This window comes from Diabrotica undecimpunctata, chromosome 8 (assembly GCF_040954645.1).
Source record: "Diabrotica undecimpunctata isolate CICGRU chromosome 8, icDiaUnde3, whole genome shotgun sequence".
Lineage (NCBI taxonomy): Eukaryota > Metazoa > Arthropoda > Insecta > Coleoptera > Chrysomelidae > Diabrotica > Diabrotica undecimpunctata.
The window spans coordinates 1,493,963-1,520,500 of NC_092810.1; the positions used below are offsets into that span (position 1 = coordinate 1,493,963).

The following is a 26,538-nucleotide window of genomic DNA, read 5'->3' on the forward strand; positions in this document are numbered from 1 at the left end:
ATAAGAATAAAATACTCTTTAGGAACTTTGAGCCCAATAGTATAGTAAATACCAGGTTATATAATTATAAAATTCCAATACACAGGTTAAGTATAACAGAAAAAAACGCTCTTTATTGCTGCATCAAATTGTTTAATAAACTGCCTTGAACCTATTAAAAGGGAGGAAAGATTAAGTTTGTATAAACATCAAATATTTAAATTACTGGTAGCTCTTGAGCCATATTCTGTGGAGGACTATTTGTATATGTAACGGTTAGGAATAAGTAAATAATATTTTCGTTTGTGACACTGTTTTTTTTTAAATAATTTTATGTTCACGGAATGTATATTATTTTCTAAAAATAAAGATTATGTTATGTTATGATATGATGCAAAAAATTAAGGGTATATTGAAAAATCCTGAGATGGAAACATGAGGGAAACTTTACCAATGAGCCAACACAAATTATTGTTGTTATTGCACAATGAAGTGCAAAAGAAACAGGGAACAATAATTAAATGAAAACGTGGATGAGCAACTAAAAGGGACAATAAGGTTGTAACAGAAAATAGAAGAAAGTTGAATACAAAATGTTAATGGGAAGGTGGAAAGTTGGAAAATCCCTTTCAGTGTACATCCTAGAACGTTTTAGTCCATCATCAGTTTGACTTAGTCACTAAATAACTGTAAAATGTAAGACATATTGAATTTTGTACCATCTAAAGGGTTTTTACCTAGGTATTTAGTGACTTAACTCATGTGCACTGAGTAAGAATGAGTAACCACATTGCTTTTTCAATCTCAGTCAAGAATTTACCTTTACATTTGCTTTAAATTAAGTGGAAATACTTATTCTAGGTAACAAAACACTGATGAGGGGCTTTTTAGTCCAAGAACGTTCTATAATGTAATCCAAAACAGATTTTAAATAGACTTTTAGAAAAATTTAATTATTTGAGCACACATTTTGAAAGAAAAAATATATTTTTCTTGTTTTGAAAATATTTGTTTATCTTGTGGTAGATGTTATTAAGTGCTTGGTTGTACTTACCATCCTTACATTTAAATGTTTTATACTTTGGTTCACACAACAAAAAGTGTGTTGAACTAACATTAGAGCAATATTTCAACAAAAATGAATTTCCCATTTAAACTATTTATCTGATGTTCTTTTTAGTAAATTATTCAATCCTGGCAAATTCATGGCAAATGGAAATAAACTTAGAGAAAACCGAATACCTAACAACAGAAAACAAGGATATGAGAAACCTAGAGATAGACGAGGGAAGACAAATAAATGGAACAGATAAATTCAAGTATTTAGGAACCATAATATCGAACCAGGGAACAACAGAAGAAGATATAAACAACAGACTGAGACAAACAAGAAACTGTATAAGACAACTAAACTCAGTGTTGTGGGATAAGAACATTACGATAAAGACAAAAAAGAGAATATATAACACCCTGACAAGAAGTATCCTGACATATGGGTCCGAAAACTGGACAATAAACAAGAGAAATAGAGGTAGAATAAGAGCAGTAGAAATGGAGTTCCTGAGGAGAAGCTGTAGACTTACAAAAAGAGACAGAATTGAAAACGCAGAGATTAAGCGGAGAATGGGAGTGCAATCAGACATAATCGACTATATAGAGGAGAAGAGACTATCCTGGTACGGCCACGTCAGAAGAGCGGACAGAGGACGCTGGATAAACAAAATCACAGAATGGAGCCCGATTGGAAGAAGAAAGAGAGGAAGACCCCGAAGGTCATTCAGAGATGAAATCGACGAGGCTATGGAGAAAAGAACCCTGCGAGATGGAGACTGGAATGACAGGGAAAATTGGAGAAAACGGTTGAGTGAAGGAAGACAGTGAAAACTGTGGAAATCCTTAGTAGTAGTAGCAAATTCATTTCAATGCTTAAATATGTCACAAAAATAGCAAAAGCAAGCTCTAAAGAAAGAGATCTTTGCCATTTACCTTTGTTGTCAAAAATTGTCCAATATAATATGCTAAAATAACAGTTCTGTTAATTTTATATTTTATTCATATTTACAAATATCTATTAAAACAAATTAAATATATTATCTACTCAGCTGGCTCGAAGGTATAATGCACCTTTCCATCTTTGGGATACTGCCTGGGTACAGCAGCATGGAACATTCTTACATTTTCCAAAAGATAGTAAATTCCAAATGTGCCAAACATGACGCCTAAAAATTGAGCCCACTGGTACGACAATGGCTTTCTTAGTTTGGCACTAACATCGTACCTGTCTTCTCTCAGTAAATCATAATCTGCATGGAACTAAAAATAATACCAATCAATATAGATGTGCAACGAAAGTTTCATTTAAGAGAAAATTGCTCGATAATCGGTAAAAGAACTTACTGTTTCGCCGAAATTCCTTTTCAATTCGGGATTATCCCATGGGTAAAATGGATCTCTAGACTCTACAGATTGCATAGGCAATTTGGGATAATCGCCGTTGCCTGTACCATCATCTGGATACGGTTCGTATTCTGTAGGATGTAAACCGTATTTTTCGGCTGCAGCTCTTCTCTCTTCTTCGGTTTTAGGGTATGGACCAGGTTTATAATCCTTATTCCAGTCTAAAATTACATAACATAACCTTTATAACGTGAATATCTCAATGTAACTCGAACTTACGATTTCTGACGGCTGCAAATAAGATTGGGTTGGTTTTTAACCATGAATTAGGTGGTTTTAATGTTTTTATTAAGCTACTCATTTTTTCTTACAAAAATTAGTTTAAGGAAAGACAACAGTGATTGTCAATGTCAGACCTGTCAAAAAATTTAGGAAGCCAATATTGCAAATCTAAAATACCTACAAATAATCGATTGTGGGCAATCGATTTTAGCCGAACTGTGCGATTTTAATTCGTTTTCGATATTTCCACATCGTTTGTACTAAAAAATTTTAACAACTTTATTTAATACACTTAAATTTGATTAAAACTGCTTTATATGTATATATTATCAACAAAAATAACATTCTATTGTGTTTACAGATATGATACAGCGTCGAAGAACACAAATTGAAGATATTCTTTTTGAAACGATGTTAGGAGGAGGAATGGGCCATATTAATTCGATGAAAGATCTTTTTACATTTTTTAACAATAATTAATAAATACTATTTTATATAAAATAACAGTATATTATTTCTTCCCATTTCCCCTTCAATCCCGACTTATAAAATTCCAAAAATTAACTATTTTCCAGTAATCCAGTAATTTTCCAGAAACCAGTCAGGGACTATCTCCGCGAACAAAACTAATATTTCAAGACGAGATTGGCGATTGTAATTTTTAAAAGATTCTGTAAGATCAGAGTAAACTCTAGGATGTTGGCACGTCATTGCTCAAATTCCATAACAATAAATACTGTTGGTTTTAGAGTTTGGTCAGTTCGAGTTCATTTTTTATTAGAATTTGAAAATTTTCAATGACAAAAAGATATTGGCACCTTTTTGATAGAAATCTATAAAACAAATGATTGCATTCGATAGAGATTAAAACGCAGACAAATGTTTTCATATATTGAACATTTGGTCAGTTTGTTTTTGTAGTGAAAATAATTAATAAAGTTGCAGTAACCATAGCACGCATGTGCAGACCATTAAACATTCTAAAAAAACCAGGATTGCAGTTATTGTCGCAATAAAATTTTTAAAAATAACAGTAGGTTCCCGCGTTTTCTAAATCAGTATGTTACAGTTAGTATTTCTGAAATATAATTACTATACCACCTGATGAAAAGTCAAAAATCAATTGTCAGTCATTTCCAGAAATTGGTCAGCCCTAGGTAATTTTTAGCTAAGTAATGAAACATATTCAAGGTCAGTGTGATGTCCTGTTCACAAAATCAAGAATCTATAAAGCAGCAATTAGACCTATATTAACATACACGGCGGAGACAAGACCTGGTACATCTAGAACGAGACGACTACTAGAAACAACAGAGATGAAAATACTGAGACGAATATCAGACAAAAGTCTGTTGGCTAGGGAGAGCATGTAATATAGAAGACATAAATGGATGGGTGACAAAACGGAAACAGAAGTGGAACGAACACATTAGTACAATAGCAGAGGACAGAATAGTACGAATAGCACGAGATAAGTCAGCAAATAGATGAAGAAGTATTGGCAGACCAAGAAAAAGATGGTGCGATAATTTAAACAATTTATTAGGCTAATATTGAAGAAGAAACAGGCTTTAAAGCCTACATATAAGAGGGAAGAAGAAGAAGTTAATAGTCGCTAAAGATCCTCGAAATTCTCAAGTGTTCTACTACATACTGTGTTCTCACTCAAGTGTTCTGCAACTGTTTTCTACTTGGGTTTTATCCAAGCTACAAGTATAAGATTGTTAATAACCCACAATTTTACTTTAAAATACGTTTGTATTGTTTCGATTTTCACTTCGAAATTAATTCTCAAAATAAGAGTTTTCAATGATTCTATAATATCAGGGTATTCTCAACTAACCCTTTGTGATTTCTGCTCTCTTGATACAAATTTTTTCAAATCATTTATTCTTGAACGATTCTGTAAATTCAGAGTAATCTGCTGAATAATCTTTTGCGGTTTCTGATCTCCTATTATTTCTTGAGATTCTGTGTTAAGTCAGAGGATTTTTTGGTGCGTTAAATAAAAGATAACTTATTAAAAATAAATTTATTACAAATAGACATATATACATAAATACAAATCAGCGACAATAATAATCAACAGCTGCAGTGGACAGATTGACCTAAACGTTAATAATACTATTGTATAAGACTAGTTGAATCTGTTCCTGTCAAAAACCAAAAAATATAAACACTAAATGTCTCTATACCGATTGGTAATGCTAGCGTATGATTCGAAATCTATAATTTAATAAACAAAATATTTAAGTCACCCCTATCAACTTTAAACAGTGACTTAGGGGTATCATTAGGTATAAGCAAAAAGAAAAAAACTAGGGAAAGAACATGTTAAATGCATTTTCTAGACTGTAATATACGATAAGAAGGCAAACGTAACATAAAAAGCTCAAAAATGATGAAAAAGTGCCATTTATTTAATAGCAATCAGTAACAGGAAGTTTGCAGGCGACAAACTTTCAAGAAAGAAAGTCATGAAACAATTAGATAAACATATCGTTGAAAACTGCATTTTTCTGCACGCTAAACTAAGTGAGGGTAGCCACATGGCAAAAATTTCACCGAGCGATTGCCGGTATAAGCAATCCCATACTTACTGACCAACGACTTCGGGCAGATGAGTTGGTAAGTGGAAGGGCACTCTTATGTCCTGAAGCTTAGAAATTGGCACCAAAGGCGAATGAATCAAGTTCGACGGCATAAGGATGCAGAAGGCAAGGAGAAACCACTGCATTAAAGATCCAATTGGATATCTCTAGTACAATCATCACGGCAATGAGTACTAAAAGAAAAAAAGAATCCAAAAACCCAAAATAATGATTACAACAATTAACTGACAGTTAACGGTAAAACTTTAGAACAAGTTGAAAACTAAAATTATCTTGGCACAATAATTCATCACACAAACGATTACTCCAAAGAAATCAAAGTTCGAATAGAGAAAGCACGAACAAACTTCAATAAAATGAAAAAGGTACTTTGTGCAAGAGAACTGAAATTAGACTTGAGAGTTAGGCTGGCAAGGTGTTACTATTTTCTCGGCTTTGCTTTACGGGATAGAAGCATGGACACTTAATGCGTCGACTACTAAAAAGTTGGAAGTATTTGAACTGTGGGTGTCTAGAAGATTCATGAAGATATCATGGACCGAGCATTTAACAAACAACTAAGTCATGAGAAGAGTCAACAAAAGAATGGAAATATTGGAAACACATCAATTGAACTATTCAGAGCAGCAGCATCTAAGATCAGAATAGCCATGATGATTGCCAACCTCCGTCGCGGAGATGGCATGTAAAGAAGAAGATCTTTGAAAAGATCATTTGAAATACTAAAACTCCTCTTTGTAAATAAAAGAAACTGCAAAAAGAATTTAAAAAATTATCTTTAGAAAAACAAATACATCTCTCATACTTCTACAAATTATTTACAAAACTCAGCAGAATATATATATACAAAACTTACATAAACACGTCTGATTTAGAATTATACGCTATTCAAAGTATAAGTAACGAACAGTAGTGCAACCTGAGGCCATAATAAACTGAGGCATAATAACCGACACAGAAACGTAATTTTATACTTAAATCGGTAGAGTTGTTTTAGAAACAAATATGAGTAATGAAATAATTCAGTCCGAACAGGGATTCAATATCAAAAAATCGAATCGTTGAATCGAACGGTTTAATTATAACTCACCTCTAACGTTTCCTCACCGCTGTAACTGGAGTTCGTTCAATTACTGTGTTAAACATTAAAAATAACTGTAAATCATAACGAATTAGTTTTTGCTTTCATGTAACACTACTATTTGCCATTAACGTTATCCGCATACCTCAGTACGAGTAAATAAAATACGTAGATCACAGTAGGTTGATTCTCACTGGAGAACAACATAGATGATACGTACGGTCCGACTGACCTCTCCTCGTATCTTCGCCCTCTTTTCTGGTCCCCTAGCTAGCAAGTGTTGTTATGTTTGTGTATGTGCGTGAGTGGCTTAAGGTTAATTTGACTAGAGCTCCGTTTTCTAACTAATTCGGTCTTCCGGGATGAGGTCGGTCCGGAATTCTGGGCGGAACGTTAGGTACTGGTCGACTGAAAAGCATACCAAAGCCATAGTAGTGTCTGTTTTTGTTTTATAATGTTACAGTTTCAAGCTCAATTCCATGCGGAACAATTTCATCTTCTTTAAACGTTTGAGAACTTTGTTCTTAACATAATAATAATAATAATGAGTGTTATACATTGCGTCCATAAAGTATAGTCGGTTCGCTATATTTACGCGGGTTTCGGATTAACAAAATTATGCTAATGACTCATTGATAACCAGTTGCAGTAAACGACTTCCCAGAAAATTAGGTAAAAACTGCATTAATGGTCATATTTTAATATACATTAAAATAACATTAGGGTAGGTATAAATTTGTTACAATATTGCAGTTGAATTGATTCTTTGCCAGTGTTGACATTGTATGTTTGGTGGAAATATTTAAAAATGCCTAGACGTGTGTTAGATGTAGATAGTCTAAATTGTAGTGTACATAAGTATTTTACGGATGAAAAAGAAAATGGCGATCCTTTAAAATCGGTAATGTCTGTTCAACAACGCGTATGTGATGCTCTAGGAATTAGTGAAACCAAACTAAGAGGAGTATTACAAAATCGCAATAATGAACGGTCGAAAGAAGATCACCGAAAAACTCGCCTATCATTGAAAACGAAAGATATTCCAGATGGAAAAAATTTGAAATTCGTGATACCATTTATCGAATGCGAGCCAACAAGGAACATATGACCTTAAATACAATTCTCTCGGAATTAAAAGATAGAAAATTTGACGAAATTGGCAGAACAAGTCTATGGCAAGTGATACATAATTTGGGTTTCAAAAAATTTCAAAAGGAGGATAACAGAAAAGCCCTTTGTGAAAGAAGTTTTGTTGTGCATAAAAGAATTAACTTTCTAAGAAAATATTCTAAATTAAAAGAAGAAAGGGCAAATTTTATATATTTAGACGAAACATGGATATTTTCTAGGGGTGCAACCAAGAGAATATGGCAAGATGATAACGTAAAGTCTATCAAACATACTGATGGAGAAGGGAAGCGACACATAATTTTACATGCAGGAGGGAAATCGGGTTTTATAGAAGGTGCTGATTTAATATTTTCATCTAAATCAAAATCAAGTGACTATCACGATAATATGAACACAGAAATGTTTGTAAAATGGTTACATGGTTCCATTAAAAAAAAAAATAGTGATGACGTTATCATACGAAAGTATGACGAAAAAATTGTGAATTCAAATCAAAAATTGCCCTGTTTCGGGAATTTCTAATAATGTTTATTTAGCTAATAATAAATTTATGTTATTTTATGGACGCACTATATATCATTTTTATCGGTTTAAATGTCAGAAATTTTATTGTTCAAATTTGGTACTAGCTTGAAACTTTAACAAATGAATTTATACATTTTTGACTTAATTATTGCCTTTGTAATCGGTAGAATGATCATGCAAGTCAGACAAAATAATAAAAAAAATATGGCAACTGTGGAAAAACTGGAAAACCCAATAAAAACAGAAGAAAAAGATAAAGAGGGGAAACTTACCCAAATGTTGGAAAAGGAACAGAAAAAAACAAGGAAAAAATGATCGAAATATGTCAATTTTACTCCGAATTGTAGAAAAGGGAATGGCAAAGGCAAAACATGAGAAAAACGACATAAAAGGCAATTTTATTTCAAACAGTACACAAAAAAGAAAAAAGAACGGTAAAAACAGGAAAAGGAGTAAAATGTAACGAAAAAAAGATAGAACGTTAAAAAAAAGGGAAAGAGGAATGAAGAAGACGAAAAATCATGAGAAAAACAATAGAAAAATACAAGTTTATTTAGGACAAGATAGAAATATGAAGAGAGAAAACAAACAAGTATAATAGTTAATCCGTACGGTAAAATATAAATAAAAGTTTAACTGGAATTACGTGAAGGAGTAAACAATACATTAATCATTCAATGAAAATCAAAACATGAGTTCTTGTCACTAAATCAAGAATTAACGTTTCAGCAGATAAAGTGTTTGATGTGTCCCAAAGCAAGTTTTCAAAATAGCTAAATGATACTTACTTTTTTCGCAAAACCAAGCATTTACAAACCCCAAACCATGTTAGCTGCATTTGCCGAGCAATTCCATCACCACTATACTTCATACACAAATCAAAGAAACCTTGTTAAAGTACCCATGCAATTTTTATACATCTCCAAGTCTATTTTTTGATATATTTTGTCTCGTAAACCAGTTTTTTTGAAAGTTGAAAAATCTTGACTGTTATATTCAACTGATTCTTAACTTAAATATATTTAACTGCATTTTATATTGTAGTTTTTTGTATAAAATACTTTAACAAGGATTCCGTAAAATGTTGTTAGTTAAAAAATATTCAAACCATCCACCAAAATGTAGTTATATGTTTGGAAAGTCGTCAAGGTAGTAGGGTGCAAATGCAAAGCGTTTTGCAGCATTAAGGAAGATACAAGGATTTATCAAAGAGCAAACTAGCCAGTAATTTGGGCTCTAGTACTATCTGAAACAATATCTCTGATAAATCCTTTTACGCAGTGGTGATTCTAGATACCGATCATCATCAAATGCTCCAGCTTGACCTTTTTTATTGCATTGTTTTCTTTTTATTTTTATTTATTTTATATTTATATATATTTATATATTTATATATATTTATATAATATATATATATATATTATATATATATATATATTTATTTTATTTTAATTATGTTATCAAAAAATGTACGTTACTGGCGAAATAAAACATGTTGAACTGAATATATTCATCTAAATATATACTTATAAAAAAAGTAGGTCAAAAGAAAGAAGAAAGTCTTGTAGCAGCACACTGTGCTGCATTTCCCACCAAAGAAAGAAGACAAAGAAAGTGGACAGAATCACAGTACAAGAAATGCAGAAAACGCTAAATAGAAGAATAAAAAATCATCTTATCACCGTATTTTAATAAATGTTTTGTCGTATACAAATCGTTTTACAAATCGTCAATAGCAAAAAATCGAATCATTGAAAGGAACGATCTGGTTATAGCTCACCTCTACCTTCTCCTTATCGCTGTAACTGGAGTTGGAGTTTGTTCAATTACTGTGTTAAACGTTAAAAAATAACTGTACATCATAAAGTACTGAAATGATCCATTTAGAACAGGGAATTAATAGCAAGTAATCGAATCAAAATGCATGGGCCACAGTAGGTTGATTCTCACAGGAGAACAACATATGATACGTACTTTATGAAGCACAGCAAAGAACAGCTGAGCAAAATGTTTTCTCGTGTGGCTTTTATAAATCGGCATTTGTTCGGGCGCCACTGAATTAATGCCGAGCTTCAGATTGGTTCGCCCGTGGAACGAATCCAGTAACTCAGGGCGTTAATACGTAATTTCGCGCTGTAAACGACGTTAAAACTAGATAAAAAAGGTCAAACCAAAACGATCTGAGATGCTTTAGTATACCAGAACCACCACCTACCGCGCCATGTCAAAATGTTAGTAGGAAAATAAAACACCAGTAATGTTAACCCTATATTTACACATTCAAAGAGAACTACAATTAACGGCATGTGCTCTAAGTGAACACTGACCCATCGTTCGGTTTATTTTATTTATCCTTTTGTTATTATATATCAGCTGGCAAAAAAATATATAACTTCTTATTTACAACAATCACATTCAACGGAAAAGAAACCAAAAGCTTCTTTTTTTGTATCGTCAGCATATACAGGGTCGAGCAAAAATTACTTTCAGTTATGCGGCCGGTGTTCTGTGGAGTATCTTTAAATATTAATAAAATATGATTTTGCTCTATAAATATGAGCGGTTCCAAGCCAAAACGAGCAAAAAGAAAAATTGACCTTGCATACCTAAAAAATTAAAGTCAAGTAGCTGCCGAGGATTCTTCAAATTATTTAGGAATCTAGAGATGCAATTTCCTGAACCGAAGACAGCCTCAAAATATAACGGTAATTATTAAAAGTATTTTTAGCATGACCGATATTTAACAAAATGCTTTTTATAACTTACTAAAGTACAAAACTTACAGACAAAAAGTACTTTTCCCAACTGACGACTCTTTAAAAACACTCCACAGACGAAACAGCTCGCAGACTTTTTCTAGACCCCGGATACATAGGTAACAGTTAACATTTAATATAACTTTTTCTTAAATCCAGTCAAAAATAACATCAACTGATCCTGTTCAACAAAGATGTTCGGAACAACCGTTTATTAAAAACATTTGGGCATCGTCGTCGATTACAGTTGATCAAATACGATAAAACAACGATTTGTACAAGAAAAAACAATCAAAGTACATATCTTTATGTAACCGCGGCATTCTTTGCATCCGTAATGATTTTTTCTTTTTACATTTATTTTAATTTGGCAGTTGTCGTGTTAAGCATTAATTACTTAAAAATAAAACAACTTGGCAACACTGCGAACTAAAATCCAGTGACGGAGAACTTCTGCAATAAATATTATTTTGTGTAAGCAGTGACGTTACAAAAAATGTTTATGCAAATCGATATTACATATTAAAGATCTATTTTAACGGTTTTTTTTTGGCATATTGCATGGAATTTTGTTTAAGATTTGTTTATAGATACGCACAAACTTTGTTGTGTACCGATTTAACTTACAAAAACGTTTGGAAGTACAAGTGGACTGGAAGTATGAATTTTACAGAATTATAAAAATTTGTAAGCCAAGTTTAACGTAATTTTTACTTATAAACAATATATAAACAATGTAGATTCATTTTTTTTATCTGCACTTGGATTTGGGCCTGTTACTTCATAATACTTGTGTTTGAGGGTAAATGTGTTGCAAAATTGATCGATACATGCAATGATCGTTTTTTCTTGACCTAATTTTCCAGCTAATACAAAAATACTTTAAGAAAAATTACTAAAAATCGTTATCGCAAGCTTATTTTCATATTTTGTTAAAACCAAAAGTAGCAAACCTTTGAAATCTGTACACATACCTCTCGGAAACTTTTTTATCGTTAATTTGTACTAAATAAATTGCCAAAGACTTTACTTGCAACCAGATATCGATTCCAGTGCGAAAATCTCGTGAGTTATTTGACTGTACAGTGAAACGTTATGTGAAAAATTACCTTAACAAAATTTGTCTACGTAAAAAACGGTGTTTTGGAATATCCTTGTCTATTTTCTTACAATATAAGAGTTTCATAAAAAATAAATCGCGCATTGAGGCACTCGTATCAAATTTAACTTTTATTCCAGTCACGTCCCACAGTTTGAACGTATTTTCAATAGATCCACCATCGAAACAATTGTAGCTGTTTAAGTTTTGGTAAAAAACTCAAACGTAAGGATGAATAATTAATAAATTAGAAACATCGATTCGAAAACTTGCTTCTAGTTCTTTCACAAGAGTGTTGGTCATTGAATAGCCACCTCCATCACCAGATCTGACTAATATTAAATTTTAAATTTTACATTTTAGAGATATAAACCCATTTGTAAATTTATTTTAAATAGACAAAAAGAAATATTTCCAAAAATCCGTCTATAGGTACCACAAATATCCTGAATGAATCAGGACAGACAAAGATTTGTTTAAAATTTTTTTGGGCCTTCGAGGATTGTAATCAATGCTAATATAATAGATCTATTTTAAATACGTACAAATTAGCAACGAGGGAATAGTTTTGATACGAAACGCCTCATTAACAAATATTTAACTTGTTTCACTGAATGTATACTTTATATTACATTACATCTAGCACTTCCTCTAAAATTATTTAACAATAATGGTACAACTCGTTAATATATCATACTGAAAGCGCCAATACATTTCATATCGAAATGAAAAACGAAAAAGATAATCTTTTACGAACTATTGTTACTTATCTCATCTCGTATATCGTCGGTAGTACTTTGGTGTTTCTTTTCAACTTCTATACAAAGAAATGCGCCAAAAATATTATCGAATATGTACGCGAGAAGTACACTAGATTTTCTAATGTCAAAAACGTCAATAATTGACTCTAAGCGAGGCCTTTAGACGTACTCGTGTTTTGCTGACAAACCAAGAAATCTGACAACGTCGATTTTCCGTTATGGAGGAATTTCTTCGATAGAAAATGATAAAAAATACATAGAAAGAAGATTAATATCTTCTATATTGCTTAGTAGAGGTCTTGTAGAGTTCAGAAAGATATTTCGAAAGGATTATCAATGTTATTTTTTTGGTGATGTTATAGAGAACGACGAAAGGAAAGAGATGGCCCTCGGATATGTAGATAATCTGTTGGTTCGGCATCCTATATAAACCTAAATAGATGTGGGAAGACACCTGCAGATATGGCGAGAAGATTTCCAAAGTATTGCTAAAAAAATTGATTGAGACATAACAAATACTCGAGACTGTGCAAAACCGACTGCACCTAAAGGCATTTATTACTATTTTCTACGGCTTACACGTAGCAAATGTTTCAAAAAACCTCCTCAACACGGTTTTTTAAAATTATTTTCGGTTAAATTCTCCTCCGATCGCTAATATCGTTTCACAAATTTGATATGATGAGTAAAACTGTTAGTGCAAAATATATTCTACCAAATGCGACTTACAGCATCGAATAACATCAAGATTTTAAGATATAGATAGTAAGTAGTGAGTTTTTTCTACGAAGTGTTTTTTGCTAAGTGGTTTTTGTAGATATAGGGATTTTTGGACGTAACGGCAACGTCGCGTTCTACTCGACAAGCCATCACTGACGCAGTAAACTCCCGCCAGAGTTTAAAACCAACGGCGGGTGCAATGCCAGTGCTCGCGCTAAAATTTCCAATTCTCACGACGTTGAATATGGCCGGATCTTCAGGATCTCTGAATTCTTTATCTCTGTTAAGGTTTCCTATATAGGTGGTTTCATTTTTTTCTTGTGTATCCTCTTTACTCCTCTTCTCTTCGTCTGGTAAGCATGTTTCTGTAGGTGTACAATTGACTAAAACTGCGCAACGGGAACGGCTCGAGCAATATTTCGAGCAACTAGCAAGTTTGGCGCGAGAACTGACACTCCACGCGTCGCTGGATCCCGGCTTAGCACAGAACTGACAAAATTCGGAATGCAGCGTTGCCGGACCGCACAAATTGCTCCTAAATGTATAAAAATCCAACGGTATGCCTTACGATAAGGTCGTGACTAGTTCGGCTACTAGGAAAACTATTATTACACGTAATTAAAAACAAAATCAGGATTCTTAAGTTGGTAAGAGCCGCGAAAACGACTTTAACGATAATAAAAGCAAATAACTTCAGTATTTAAAAGATCAAAAGGAGAAAACTTGTTTTGGAACAGGTGGAACACAAAAAGGTGCATCAAAACATGTTGGATCACGATGCGCAGATGATTTCGGGTCGTCTACTGCTAGCCACGACATTCTTATATAAATATATAGATAATAGACATTGAGGTTAGGCAACTTTTGCACGGAAGAACATCATTATATAATATATACGGTATGTGCGTTATGTGCTGCACAGTTGTTTCTTTTGTGTAATGTAATGATCTCTGTATACCGGTGATCTCATAACCCGTACTCTTATCTAATATATAATTTCTATTAGTATAGCGTGTAACGCGTACGGGGAAATTCTATACAAACTCGATTCTTAAGGATTTCCAAGTCGTGAGACCGCCTATAGATTCACATCTGAACTTATAACCTACCACTTTTAGTTTTTTTAAATCTAAATCTGGAATGTGTCGTATGGTTTGTTCTCTAAGGCATTTTTTTGTTTTGTTTTTCTTTGTGTATATGTACATTCAATTAATTTAGATACAAGCACTACAATGCGTGTTGTTTTTGTCTTTTTACTAGTACACGGTAGTTTACGCCTAAGCCTGTACATACTCGCCTTGTTTTTGTTCGAATTTTTACGGTAAAAATAAACTTTTGTTAGACTAAAAAAAAAACGAGTAATTTTTGTCACAAATTGTGTTACATTTGAGGCGCATAACTGTCATTCATACTATGACGTAATTGTCATAGAGTCAATCGTATCACAGAATTGACAGATGACAGCTACACCACAGACGACGATATTGCAAAAATTAGGTCAAATGCCACGTGAAATACGGTCCAACGAATGTTGGATAGTGAAAAATATGTCTGAAAAATGACTTAAGTTAAGTCACTGGATAGTTTTCGACCAATAAAAAGTCCAACAAAAACGGAGCAACATAATCCTACCGCATACACCTACATTACGTGTATATATTTAGTTTGTTAGTAAATTACGCTTGTTTTTATCACTACAATTCCCCTGGTACTGATCTGTGATAACATTACTTCTTTATTAGTAATAATAACAATCTTAACAACAAAAAGAACAGTTAGTATACTGGCATTGAAAGGTTAGTGTTAGTAAGATCTTCTTATGCCCCAATAGAAAGCCGATATTCAGTCTGAACTCATTTACCAGCTTGAAATATATTATAAAAATCTGGTTTTCTACTAGATGCTCTAAGAAGAACGCAAGAAAATATTTTAAATTCAAACAAAAAATAAATAAATAAAGATTTACTTATGGAATTTGAAGGCGTTGGATAGTTCGTTGATGGCGGCATTGGTGACTGCCCTTCCCACGGCCATCTGCACTTGCTGGGGCACTTGAATACCCCCCTGACCCTGCTGCCCAGCAACTCGACTGTACAGATGAGACAGAGACATCACTTTCACCCTCTTGAGGTTTTTTTGTCGTTTTTTGTGTTTTATTTTGGTTCAATAGGTACTACCACTGAAATCGGCACTTTGTATGTTCGAAAACGAGTAAATTAAACAATGAGCATTTTAAAAAGTACCAAAATACATTAAAAATTATTTTCATCGTTTGTTTGTGTCAAACAATGTATCGAATTCAGTGGTACTACGGAAGATGTGTAGCTGTTAGGTCGAGAGAAGGACAAAATTTAAATATTTTTGGTAACACTTCAATTTATTACTTCTGTATTTATTTTTTGCCAACATATATTGATAGATATATTTTAAAATGGCCCTGCTCTCATCTTTTTTACTGTTATAATTATTGTAGAAAAGTTTTAAAATGGAAATAATATGAGATCAATTATGAATAAGACATGTTCTCACAAACATTTGCATACACAGCAATTATTGGTCGACGAAATAAAGAAACGTTTTAAAAATGTTTGTATAATTTGTTCATGATCTGCATTAATTTGTTAAAAAAAACCACAAATAAGGACTCAAACTAGAACTAGAAAGGTACTAGAACAAGATCATCGAGAAAGTTGTCTTTGAACATTAAATTTGGATCTAAAACGAAAAATTAAACATTAAATGCCATAAAAATGTTGTATAAATAGCAGAGCAAGAAAAACATTTAACAATGAATGTTGAAGGATATTGAAAACTTTTGCAAACACAGCAAAAAAGGAAGTAGTACATAGGGACTTTTGGATAGCACGGCAACGTCGCGTTCTACTAGACAAGCCACCACTGCCGGTTGTAAACATCGTCAAGCTCAAGCAGTAAACGTCCGCCAGTGCTTGACCGTACATCTATAGCGTATTTCAGACATGCGATGCAGTGTAGGAAGGATACGACCATGTAAATTCAAAAAATGAGAATTTTCTTGACAAAGTTGCCGCTCTTCACGGCAGTAACAGTACGTCACAAAATTAGATTTTTAGTATATATTGGAAGAATTATATGGATAGTAAGTAAACAATGTCTTTTAATGACTGCCATAATGAATTTTTTTTAGCCCTTTTTCTATCCAAATTGTCGAATAAAGGCCTCTCCCATTGTGTGCTAGGCGTTTCCACATTGGTCCTGCGACTCTTTTGATATCGTCGCTCCAGCGCATTTGAGGTCTTCCTCTTGGTCTCTTCGCATCGTACGGTCGCCAGTTTCCGACTTCTTTGTTCCATCTACCATCTTCGAGACGTTCGTTGTGTCCAGCCCATTTCCATTTTAATTTAGCTGCTTTTTTCGCGGCGTCCTTTATTTTTGTTTTGTTCCGGATTGCTTCGTTCGTTTGCCGATCTATTAGTGAGATACCAAGCATCTGTCGTTCCATGGCTCGCTGAGTTTTTCGAATCTTGTCCATGTTCTTTTTTGTGAATGTCCAGGTTTGAGCTCCGTAAGTGAGAACGGGAAGGATACAAGAATCGAACACTTTGGTTCGAAGGTTTTGGGGTATCTTTTTGTCTTTCAGTATGTATGAGAGTTTTCCAAATGCGGCCCATCCCATTCTTACTCGTCTGCTTATTTCGGTAGTTTGGTTTTCTTTGTTTACCTTGATATTCTGACCCAGATATATGTATTCTTCTACATGTTCCACTTTTGTTCCTTAGATGGTTATCGTCGGTTGATCATCTTTATTCGACATTAGCTTAGTTTTACTCAGATTCATTTTCAGTCCTTTTTTTATGGATTCCGTATGAAGCTCATCGATCATCGTCTTCAGTTCTTTCCAGCTGTCGGCTATTAGTACTACGTCATCTGCATATCTTAGATGGTTTAAATACTTTCCGTTTATCGACAGTCCCTTCGTTTCCCAATTTAGTGATTTAAAGATGTCTTCAAGTGCGGCAGTAAATAGTTTTTGAGATATGGTGTCTCCCTGTCTTACTCCTCGGTTGATTTTTATTGGCCTCGTTTTCATTCCGTTATCCATCGTGACTACCATTTCAGCGTGTTGGTATAATAGCCATAATGAATAATGGGATTTTAATAGGTTCATAATTACTTATTAGGAATAGAAAACATTTAATAATCTTCTTTTTCCTCTTTATAAGCAATTCTGCTTGTTCAGTGGCGGATCAATATCTCTATGGGAGGTTGTCACTCAATCTTTTGCGCGGTCGTCCGATATTTCTGTCGATTGGTGATTTATCTCTTGCTATTTTGACGACACGGCTGTCCTCCATTCTGCTTATATGGTTATTCCATTCTTTTTTTCTATTTTGTGACCATTTACCACTGTAAATTACATTTTCTTCTAATATCTTCACTTCTCTTTCGATCTCTCAGTGTATTTTCCTGTAATTCTTCTCAGTACTCCCATCTCTACCGTTTCCGGTAACCTTTGCGTTCTAGCTTTGTCGGGTCTTGTTTAATGTCAGTGTTAATGTGTCTGTTTCGCCATATAGTGTTATTAGGGAATCCTGCCAGTCTATTTGCTTTTTGTACCTGATCTCTCACTTCTTTGTCCAGGTCTCCATAGCTAGACAGTGTAATTCCTAACACTACTTTCAATAAAGAAGAAATAAAAACATGGCTTTTATCAAAAGATACATTTTTTGAAGAAAATTATTCAAAAACAGAACTTGGAAGTTGTCGTCAGTCTGAAACTTCCAACACTATAAATGTTTTGATATTTTTTGTTGACCGTTCACGAGTGAATTGAAAGAAAGAAAAAATAATTATTCAGTACCTTCAGAAAATTATTAATTGTTTGATGACCGCTGAGAAAAAGAAGCAAATGAAAATATCTAAAAACCAATCCATAAAGGACGTGTAAAAATTGTATTGTAGGATAGTACGAAAAGTATAATCCGAAGAATAGTTCATGGATTTTATTTTAGGAACGAACTGCCCACGTTAAAAGCTATTCAACGAGAAGTTAATGCAGACGCAGATGATACTTTAAATAAAACATCCATGAGAGTATTACAAAGAACTTTACATGAAATGGACTTTCGGTATGTGAAGAAAAATCGGGAAAAGTTTGTTGATCGAGAGAGACGAATTAGTGATATGGCGGAGAAAATCTTTGCAAAAAATTCGTGATTTTAGACGACTTGGTAAAAAGATTTATTATACGGATGAAACGTGGTTGAATGAGGGTCATACGAAATCCAAAGTATGGCAAGACTTGAATATTAAAAGTTCGCGACAGGCTTTCATTGAGGGACTTTCAACCGGCTTAAAAGCACCTTCGAGCAAAGGAAGACGTCTCATTAAAACGCACATTGAAAGTGATTCAGGTTTTTTACAAGGCGGTTTAAATGTGTTTACCTCAATCAAAACGGGCGATTATCATGAGGATATGAATTCGGATGTGTTTGAAAAGTGGTTTCCGTCTCTACTGACTCTTGTAGATCCTGGTTCGGTAATTATAATGGACAATGCACCTTATCACAGCCGTCGTATGGTATTATAGAGAATTTCGAATGCAGCGTTGCTCCATGCTTCTAATTGCTCCAAAATGTATACTAATCTAACAGTATGTTGATCGAGGTTTAACAATGTTGCCAATGTATAAAGAAAAAAAAGAGAAAAGGGAAGGAAGTACTACTTAGAACTATTTGACTAAAACACCAAAGATTAGAGCTTGAAATTAAATTAATTAAATATATAAGACATTTTTCCTCAGTTCTAAATGAAGATTTAAGGGCCACAAAATATATTTTCGGTACTTTACGCGTATACCGTACATTTGAAACTAAATTTCTCTATCAAAACGTTTCTTTACTTCCTTGGACCACATATAGTGAACAATATACAACAAACGGCGTATTTTACATGTTTTTAACAGTGTACTTTTTATTTCTTACACACAGACACGTTTCTAATTGAAGCAGATTATTTTATAACATAGCACCCTAGATTTTATAATTTTTCAACAATCAGTAATCAGCAGAAGTTGCATAATTGATTTTTTTTTTCGTTAAGTTTTCAAGTCTTATAAATCTTTTTTTATATAAATAATTAATACTGATCATCGGAGATGGTTTTGACAGAACTTGTCCAAACTAAGCAATAAAAATCAAATAATCCGAGCTACGTGGTAAAAACACTGGTAATTTCGTATGAAATTACTTGTGTTTACGTGTTACTGCGATGTTGTATGTTGTCAAATGCAATGGTTTTAATGTATAATTATAAAAATTAAGCCAGAACTGCTCCAAATTTCTGGCTGACAACGAAGTAGAAGTGTTCGATTGATCTGGTAATGCCCCAGATTTTCAATAATTTTCATGGATTTCAAAAATCTCCCAAAACAGTTTTTATTTTCCGCAATTTCTTTCCCGATTTTTCGACAGCATGGCAACACCGCGTTACACTACATAAGTCACAATAATTGTCGAGCTTACCGTTGATCAGTAAACGCCCGACTTTCGCCTTCGAGAATTCCGAATGCAGTGTTGTCGATCTATTCATTTATCCGTCGTTTCAGAGTCGTCATTTTTAGTGACAATTACAATTAAAAAAGACGTTAATCTTGACAAATTTTCACTATTCTGATAATGTTTCATTTTTTCACGTCAATATTGATTAAAATGACGTGTCGTGAATTATGTAAAGGGTACTATAAAATCTTTTTCATCGCCAACGACGAACATTTTTACAAAATAATTACAAAAACCATTTTTTTCAGTCAAGATATCTAATACGTTGTTGCATTTCTTCAAATAAACTTTATAAATGATTAATTTTTAGGTTTTTTCCTATGGTTTTACCACTACAAATTCGAAAAACTGTTCTTTCGTGTTTTATTCATTATCTCTACCACGAGGATGTTGTGTAACCATCTATCTCGGCTTCCAGAGTCTTAAACGACTTTAAACCACAGTGAATTAAAGCAACAAAGTAGGATCTTACATATTTCTACTTCGATCGTCAGTGCAATCTCAAAATACTACACAATTTGCAAGATTTATTGAGGTAAAATATGTTTTTATCATTCTAATAGATGTTGTGATGTATAAATGTCTTAAAAAACAATCTAAAAATATTAGTTTTTAGGTATACTACGCTAATACTTAAAAAATACTGGAATGACTATTATAATTATCGATATTCATAAGAGTATTTACGTTTTTAACTAAAAAATATCGTCTTCGGAGAAAATCTATTATGCAACTGTTTGTTTGGATAATTCTTTAAATTTATATATATTTATATATGTATAATGGGAAATTATGGTGGCTATTCATATTAAATGCTGTTTTAGAAGGTTCTTTAGCGCCTCCTGAAAAGAAAACCACAAGCTCAAACACGTGACACCTGTGGCTAGGCTGTTTGTAGCAAAAGAAGACGCTCGACGAAAAATTGCCATATTAACAAAACTGCAATCAAACAGGAGAAGTATATACAGATTGAACGAATTTAAAACGGAACATACGAAATCAATGTATTTCGGCTCAACTCCGCTCTAGGTGGTTGGCCAACAAAAGGTTGTCAAATAATTATATTATAAAAATCCAATACTTCAGCGGGCTGCTGGATTCTGAATTCATTCAAGAATAAGTCAAAACTCCACCCAAATAGGTTGCCTAGAATCACTGAAAAAACTAGACTACACAAGCAGTTATTATGCTGTCAAACCACTTATCGCTTCCTTATAGTCCAAGAGATAGGGCCGAAATTTTGAACTGATCAGTAATATGACATTTCTCTATTGGAATATATTCATTGTAACTGGGTTAAGACTTTGCCTTACAGGCGGACGCCCCTCGAGGTACAGGGGGTGGCTATACAGGGATGAAGTTGTCATTTTTTTCGGAAAAATTAACGATCGATAATATGGCTGAAAATTTGCCCATCTTGGTATAACTAGACGAAATTCCAAAGGGCGGACGCGAGAGTGGATACATAAGGGGTGGCGGACAGGAGTAAAATTGCAATTTTTTGGGGAAAAATTAACGATAAGTAATATGTCCGCCATTTTCATGGCTCATTATTTAGCCCCTAAAAACTCTAAATCCAAAAGGGCGGACAGCTGGGTTGGTACATAGAGCCATAAAACGGGGTCAAATGTACCACTTGCCTGCGCATTTTAGGTCTCGGTAACAATTTTCAAACTGATTTTATTATGATATTTTTATACCGATTGATTTGAAAATTTGTATGCTCACTTCTGTTACTATTCTGAGAAGCGTCAAGTAGAGTTTTCCTCAAAATTTTCCTAAAAAATTTCCGTAAATGAAAATTTTCGTAATTTTTAAAGGTAAAATCTAATTTGTAGAATCCTTTCGATTTTCTGTATGTTTTTTTTTTTAAACTAAAGTCATATTTACTTTAAAAATATTTTATTAAATTAAAGTAATTTTATAATGTTAACTATTAAATATTTTTAGTATAACAAATAGTAATTTTACTTATTTTTTATTACAATAAAAAGGTTTTTAAATTTATATTGCATAAATAATGGTTGTTCAGATATAAGAAAAATTTGATTTATTATTACATTAATAATCAAATACAAAATATATTATTTCTATTTATCAATAGGTAAAATTCAATTTGTAGAATTCCTTTAACATTTTACAAATAATTATTAATAAAAATCAATTTAATAGTGGAATTATCAATTTTTTAAGTTTTGAAATTTACTTTGTAGATATTTTCAATATTTTTTTTAACTTTTAAATTGATTGAATTTTTTTTTCATTAGTTAATTATAATTTTACAAATTCTGTTTGGACATTAATTTTGCATCATTATTATTTTAAAATATTAAAATAATAATGATGCGCGTTCCATTTAGATCAGTAATTCTAGACGCATGCGCTAAATGTAATAAGTATCAAGATGCTTTTATCCAACTTGGTGAAACTGACTTCGTTTGTAATGAAGTTTTTGAAACCTTAGAAACTTTCATATGTCACTTATATGGAACAGGACTGACGAGAACAATTCCAAAAAGAAAAGTAAACGATGTCAGATTTTCACTATTTAACCGACAGTATAAGTTGCATGATGTAAACGAGCCTTTAAAAAAAAAACTAAAAAATTTCGATGCTTCAAGCTTACCACCATGTCAAGATGAATTACACCAACATCTACTGCGAGCCCATTATATTTCAAATATTTGGACAAATGCTCATAAAAAAGTACCAACAGAATTGATTGTTGAACATGGTTGGGAGTTTGAAGATGAAACATATAAATTCAAATGGTTTAGTGGACCTCAGATGCCAGAATCAGTTCGAGAAGTAGTGATTGAAAATGAAGCAGATAATGAATGTGATATTATTGAAAGTGAAAGTGACGAAGATGATGAATGTGATGACATCAATGAGAGTGAGAAAAATGACGAAATTTTTAAAGTTTTTCTAATTTTTTTTTCTTATCGGAAAAATCGTTTGAAAATTTTTGGAAAAAATCATGGTATAACTGACAGAAAATCGAAAGGATTCTACAAATTAGGTTTTACCTCAAAAAATTACGAAAATTTTCATTTACGGAAATTTTTTTGGAAAATTTTGAGGAAAACTCTACTTGACGCTTTTCAGAATAGTAACAGAAGTGAGCATACAAATTTTCAAATCAATCGGTATAAAAATATCATAATAAAATCAGTTTGAAAATTGTTACCGAGACCTAAAATGCGCAGGCAAGTGGTACATTTGACCCCGTTTTATGGCTCTCTGTACCAACCCAGCTGTCCGCTCTTTTGGATTTAGAGTTTTTAGGGGCTAAATAATGAGCCATGAAAATGGCGGACATATTACTTATCGTTAATTTTTCCCCAAAAAATTGCAATTTCATCCCTGTCCGCCACCCCTTATGTATCCACTCTCGCGTCCGCCCTTTGGAATTTCGTCTAGTTATACCAAGATCTTACTCTGGGCAAATTTTCAGCCATATTATCGATCGTTAATTTTTCCGAAAAAAATTACAACTTCATCCCTGTATAGCCACCCCCTGTACCACGAGGGGCGTCCGCCTGTAAGGCAAAGTCTTAACCCAGTTACAATGAATATATTCCAATAGAGAAATGTCATATTACTGATCATTCCAAAATTTCGGCTCTATCTCTCCGACTATTAGGCAAGCTCCTCTTTCCTTTAAAGGAGACAGATAGTTGAACGATATTTTATACAATGTCTATCACTGGGTATGGATTTATTTTTGTCCAAGTTTTATATTGGTCCACTATTTCAAATGCAGTTCAAACAGACATATATTAAATTGTATGTTCCGTTTTAAATTCGTTCAATCTGTATGTGGATATTTCATGATACAAGAAAAAATTTAAACGACTGCGGTGGTTTTGGCGTTTGTAAGGACTTTTCCGCTTGCTGGAAACAATGAACAATTCACTAGTTAACTTCCGTAGACTGTGAGTTCGTTTGTACAATGCAACGATATGTATAGCCTCGGTCCCGTCAGCGTTCCGTACACGCGCACTCCCACCACAAGTTCCTCTCCCATCGATGCGCCCTACAGGGAATGGAAGGCCGACGACATGAGAGAGTTTTTCCTCGCTCGATAAGGCTGTTTTAATGGGTCACTCAATTCAGTGACACCTGCACAAACATTCTAGAGCTGCGCATCTACAGAATCACCAACAATGACGTTACGTTCTTCAATGACAGTGGAATGTCCATAGTCGATCACATCCTCTGTAGTGACAGAATACTGGATAGTTGCGGTGAATGTTTCATTGGCGATTCAATAAACTCTGATCATTTGCCACTAGTCCTCAAAAATGACTTGAACTCAATCACAAACCTCTACTGTTACCTATAGGCAACATTATCGTAAAGCTAATTGGAAACTATCCAAAGAACGTATCAATCATAACCTCCTAGAGTTAGGTAAAAACACATCTCCTGGCCCTTACAAACATAATCAATGCATGGCTTTTGTTGAACTACTTTCCTATTTCTTGGAAGGTAGCCAACACAGTAATGATTCCCAAACCAGGGAAACCCGCAACCAGCACTGAATCCTACAGACCTATCTCACTACTCAGCACCCTAGGTAAAGTCTACGAAAGGAGAGACTCGTTGAGTTCCTATGCATTGATAACAATCACTCTATGAAACAAATAGACACGTCCTAGGCATCTTCCTCGATATCCAGAAGGACTTCGATCAGGTTTGGCACACAGGCCTGATCGAAAAGCTACACCTTACTGGACTGCCTATTCCCCTCGTAAAATAATCCATTTCTATCTCACCAATCGGACAATCCGTGTCGCAATTCGCTAACACGCTATCAACACCATTCACTCCACAAGCTTGACTCCCCCAGGGCTTAATTCTAGCACCAATACTACGAACCCCTTTCCATATCAGTTGGCCCACCTATGGAATTTGCAGTTTAAGTCGATTACCATAACATAAACAAATTATACTCGGCATGTTTTTACTTTTAGGTAAACAAAGAAAACCAAACTACCGAAATAAGCAGACGAGTAAGAATGGGATGGGCCGCATTTGGAAAACTCTCATACATATTGAAAGACAAAAAGATACCCCAAAACCTTCGAACAAAAGTGTTCGATTCTTGTATCCTTCCCGTTCTCACTTACGGAGCTCAAACCTGGACATTCACAAAAAAGAACATGGACAAGATTCGAAAAACTCAGCGAGCCATGGAACGACAGATGCTTGGTATCTCACTAATAGATCGGCAAACGAACGAAGCAATCCGGAACAAAACAAAAATAAAGGACGCCGCGAAACAAGCAGCTAAATTAAAATGGAAATGGGCTGGACACAACGAACGTCTCGAAGATGGTAGATGGAACAAAGAAGTCGGAAACTGGCGACCGTACGATGCGAAGAGACCAAGAGGAAGACCTCAAATGCGCTGGAGCGACGATATCAAAAGAGTCGCAGGACCAATGTGGAAACGCCTAGCACACAACAGGGATGAATGGCGAGAAATGGGAGAGGCCTTTATTCGACAATTCGGATAGAAAAAGGGCTATAAAAAAAATGTTTTTATAAGTTCCCATTTTAATTAATATAGCATTTTTAATATTTTTATTAAAAACATTATCCTTACGTTGATTTTTTCATAATTACGTTAAATCAAGAGGAATGAAAACGCTATGGAAAAACGTTATTGGAAGATCTATGGTTTCTAGATCAACAGGTCACCGAGAGGCCCACAAATTAGGATTTGGTACTCACAAAGTAAGTTTTATAGTTGAAAAAATTAGTACGATTTGTTTTTAATAAATTTCATTTGATTTTAGGCTAAGAAAAAGCCACTTTTAACATTGCAACAAAAGAAAAATAGACTAAGATGGTCAAAAGAGCATAAAGATTGGATTCAGTCGCAATGGGATTCAACACAATGGAATGATGAGTCCAGATTTGAAGTGTGTGTTGGAGACAGTAGTAGTCGCGTGATTCGCAGGAAAAATGAAGCTTTCCATCCCGACTGTCTGAAGAGAAAAGTCAAATTTCCTGCATCTGTCATGATCTGGGGCAGCATGTCGTCTAAAGGTGTGGGTAAAATTTACGCTGCGCTTTTATTTTTGTTCTCTAAAATTTAATTTTCTTATCAATCTAACGTTGGGCCAACTGATATGGGAAGGGGCTCGCATACAGTCTACAACAGTGTCATCCCCCACCCGTTTTCTAGATCAGAGTCAATATTATTATTTGCTGACGATACGAAGAGAGGACTGGGAAGAAGACGCATTTCCTGGCTTCAAAATTTACGAAAGTGGTATAACACGACTACCACTGAACTGTTCCGCGCTGCAATAAACAAAGTAAAGATAGCCGTGATGATCGCCAACATCCGGAACGGATGGGCACTTTAAGAAGAAGAAGACGATACTGCCTTCCTCTCTACAGGAACATACAATGGGACGCTGAGATGTTCGATGAAGCACAGGACCACTTTAACAGAATTGTCAGGTGGTGCAACAAATGAAGAGCCACACTCAATGCCTCCAAAACTCAATTCATTTTATTCAAATCCCCTCACAGCCGAAATACTGGAAGGAACCAGTTGCCAGGTTTCACATTCATAAAATACAACTGTTTCCTATTTCCAAACTTAAAAAAGGATTTGGATGGAGCAACGAGTGATG

At 33.9% G+C, this 26,538-nt stretch overlaps 2 protein-coding genes across 4 annotated transcripts in view; both read right to left on the minus strand.

The window, feature by feature from the left end:
• Positions 1–2,009: 2,009 nt before the first annotated feature.
• On the minus strand, positions 2,010–2,810 carry ND-ASHI (NADH:ubiquinone oxidoreductase subunit ASHI). Its single transcript, XM_072541317.1, has 3 exons — positions 2,656–2,810; positions 2,377–2,597; positions 2,010–2,292 (listed from the first exon to the last, which is right to left on the minus strand). The coding sequence occupies exons 1-3, from the start codon at positions 2,735–2,737 to the stop codon at positions 2,074–2,076; spliced, it is 522 nt and encodes a 173-aa protein (XP_072397418.1). The 5' UTR covers positions 2,738–2,810; the 3' UTR covers positions 2,010–2,073.
• A 1,865-nt stretch (positions 2,811–4,675) lies between these two features.
• Positions 4,676–26,538, minus strand: part of shi (dynamin-1 shibire) — a 45,707-nt gene continuing 23,844 nt past the window's right edge. Inside the window, exons 15-16 of one of the 3 annotated variants that reach the window (XM_072541916.1) lie at positions 15,310–15,432; positions 4,676–6,759 (exon numbers count right to left, since the gene is read on the minus strand). In XM_072541916.1, the coding sequence (XP_072398017.1) occupies positions 6,696–6,759; positions 15,310–15,432 (187 nt within the window). In that variant the 3' untranslated portion in view covers positions 4,676–6,695. The other 2 variants (XM_072541917.1, XM_072541918.1) reach the window with 2 other exon arrangements.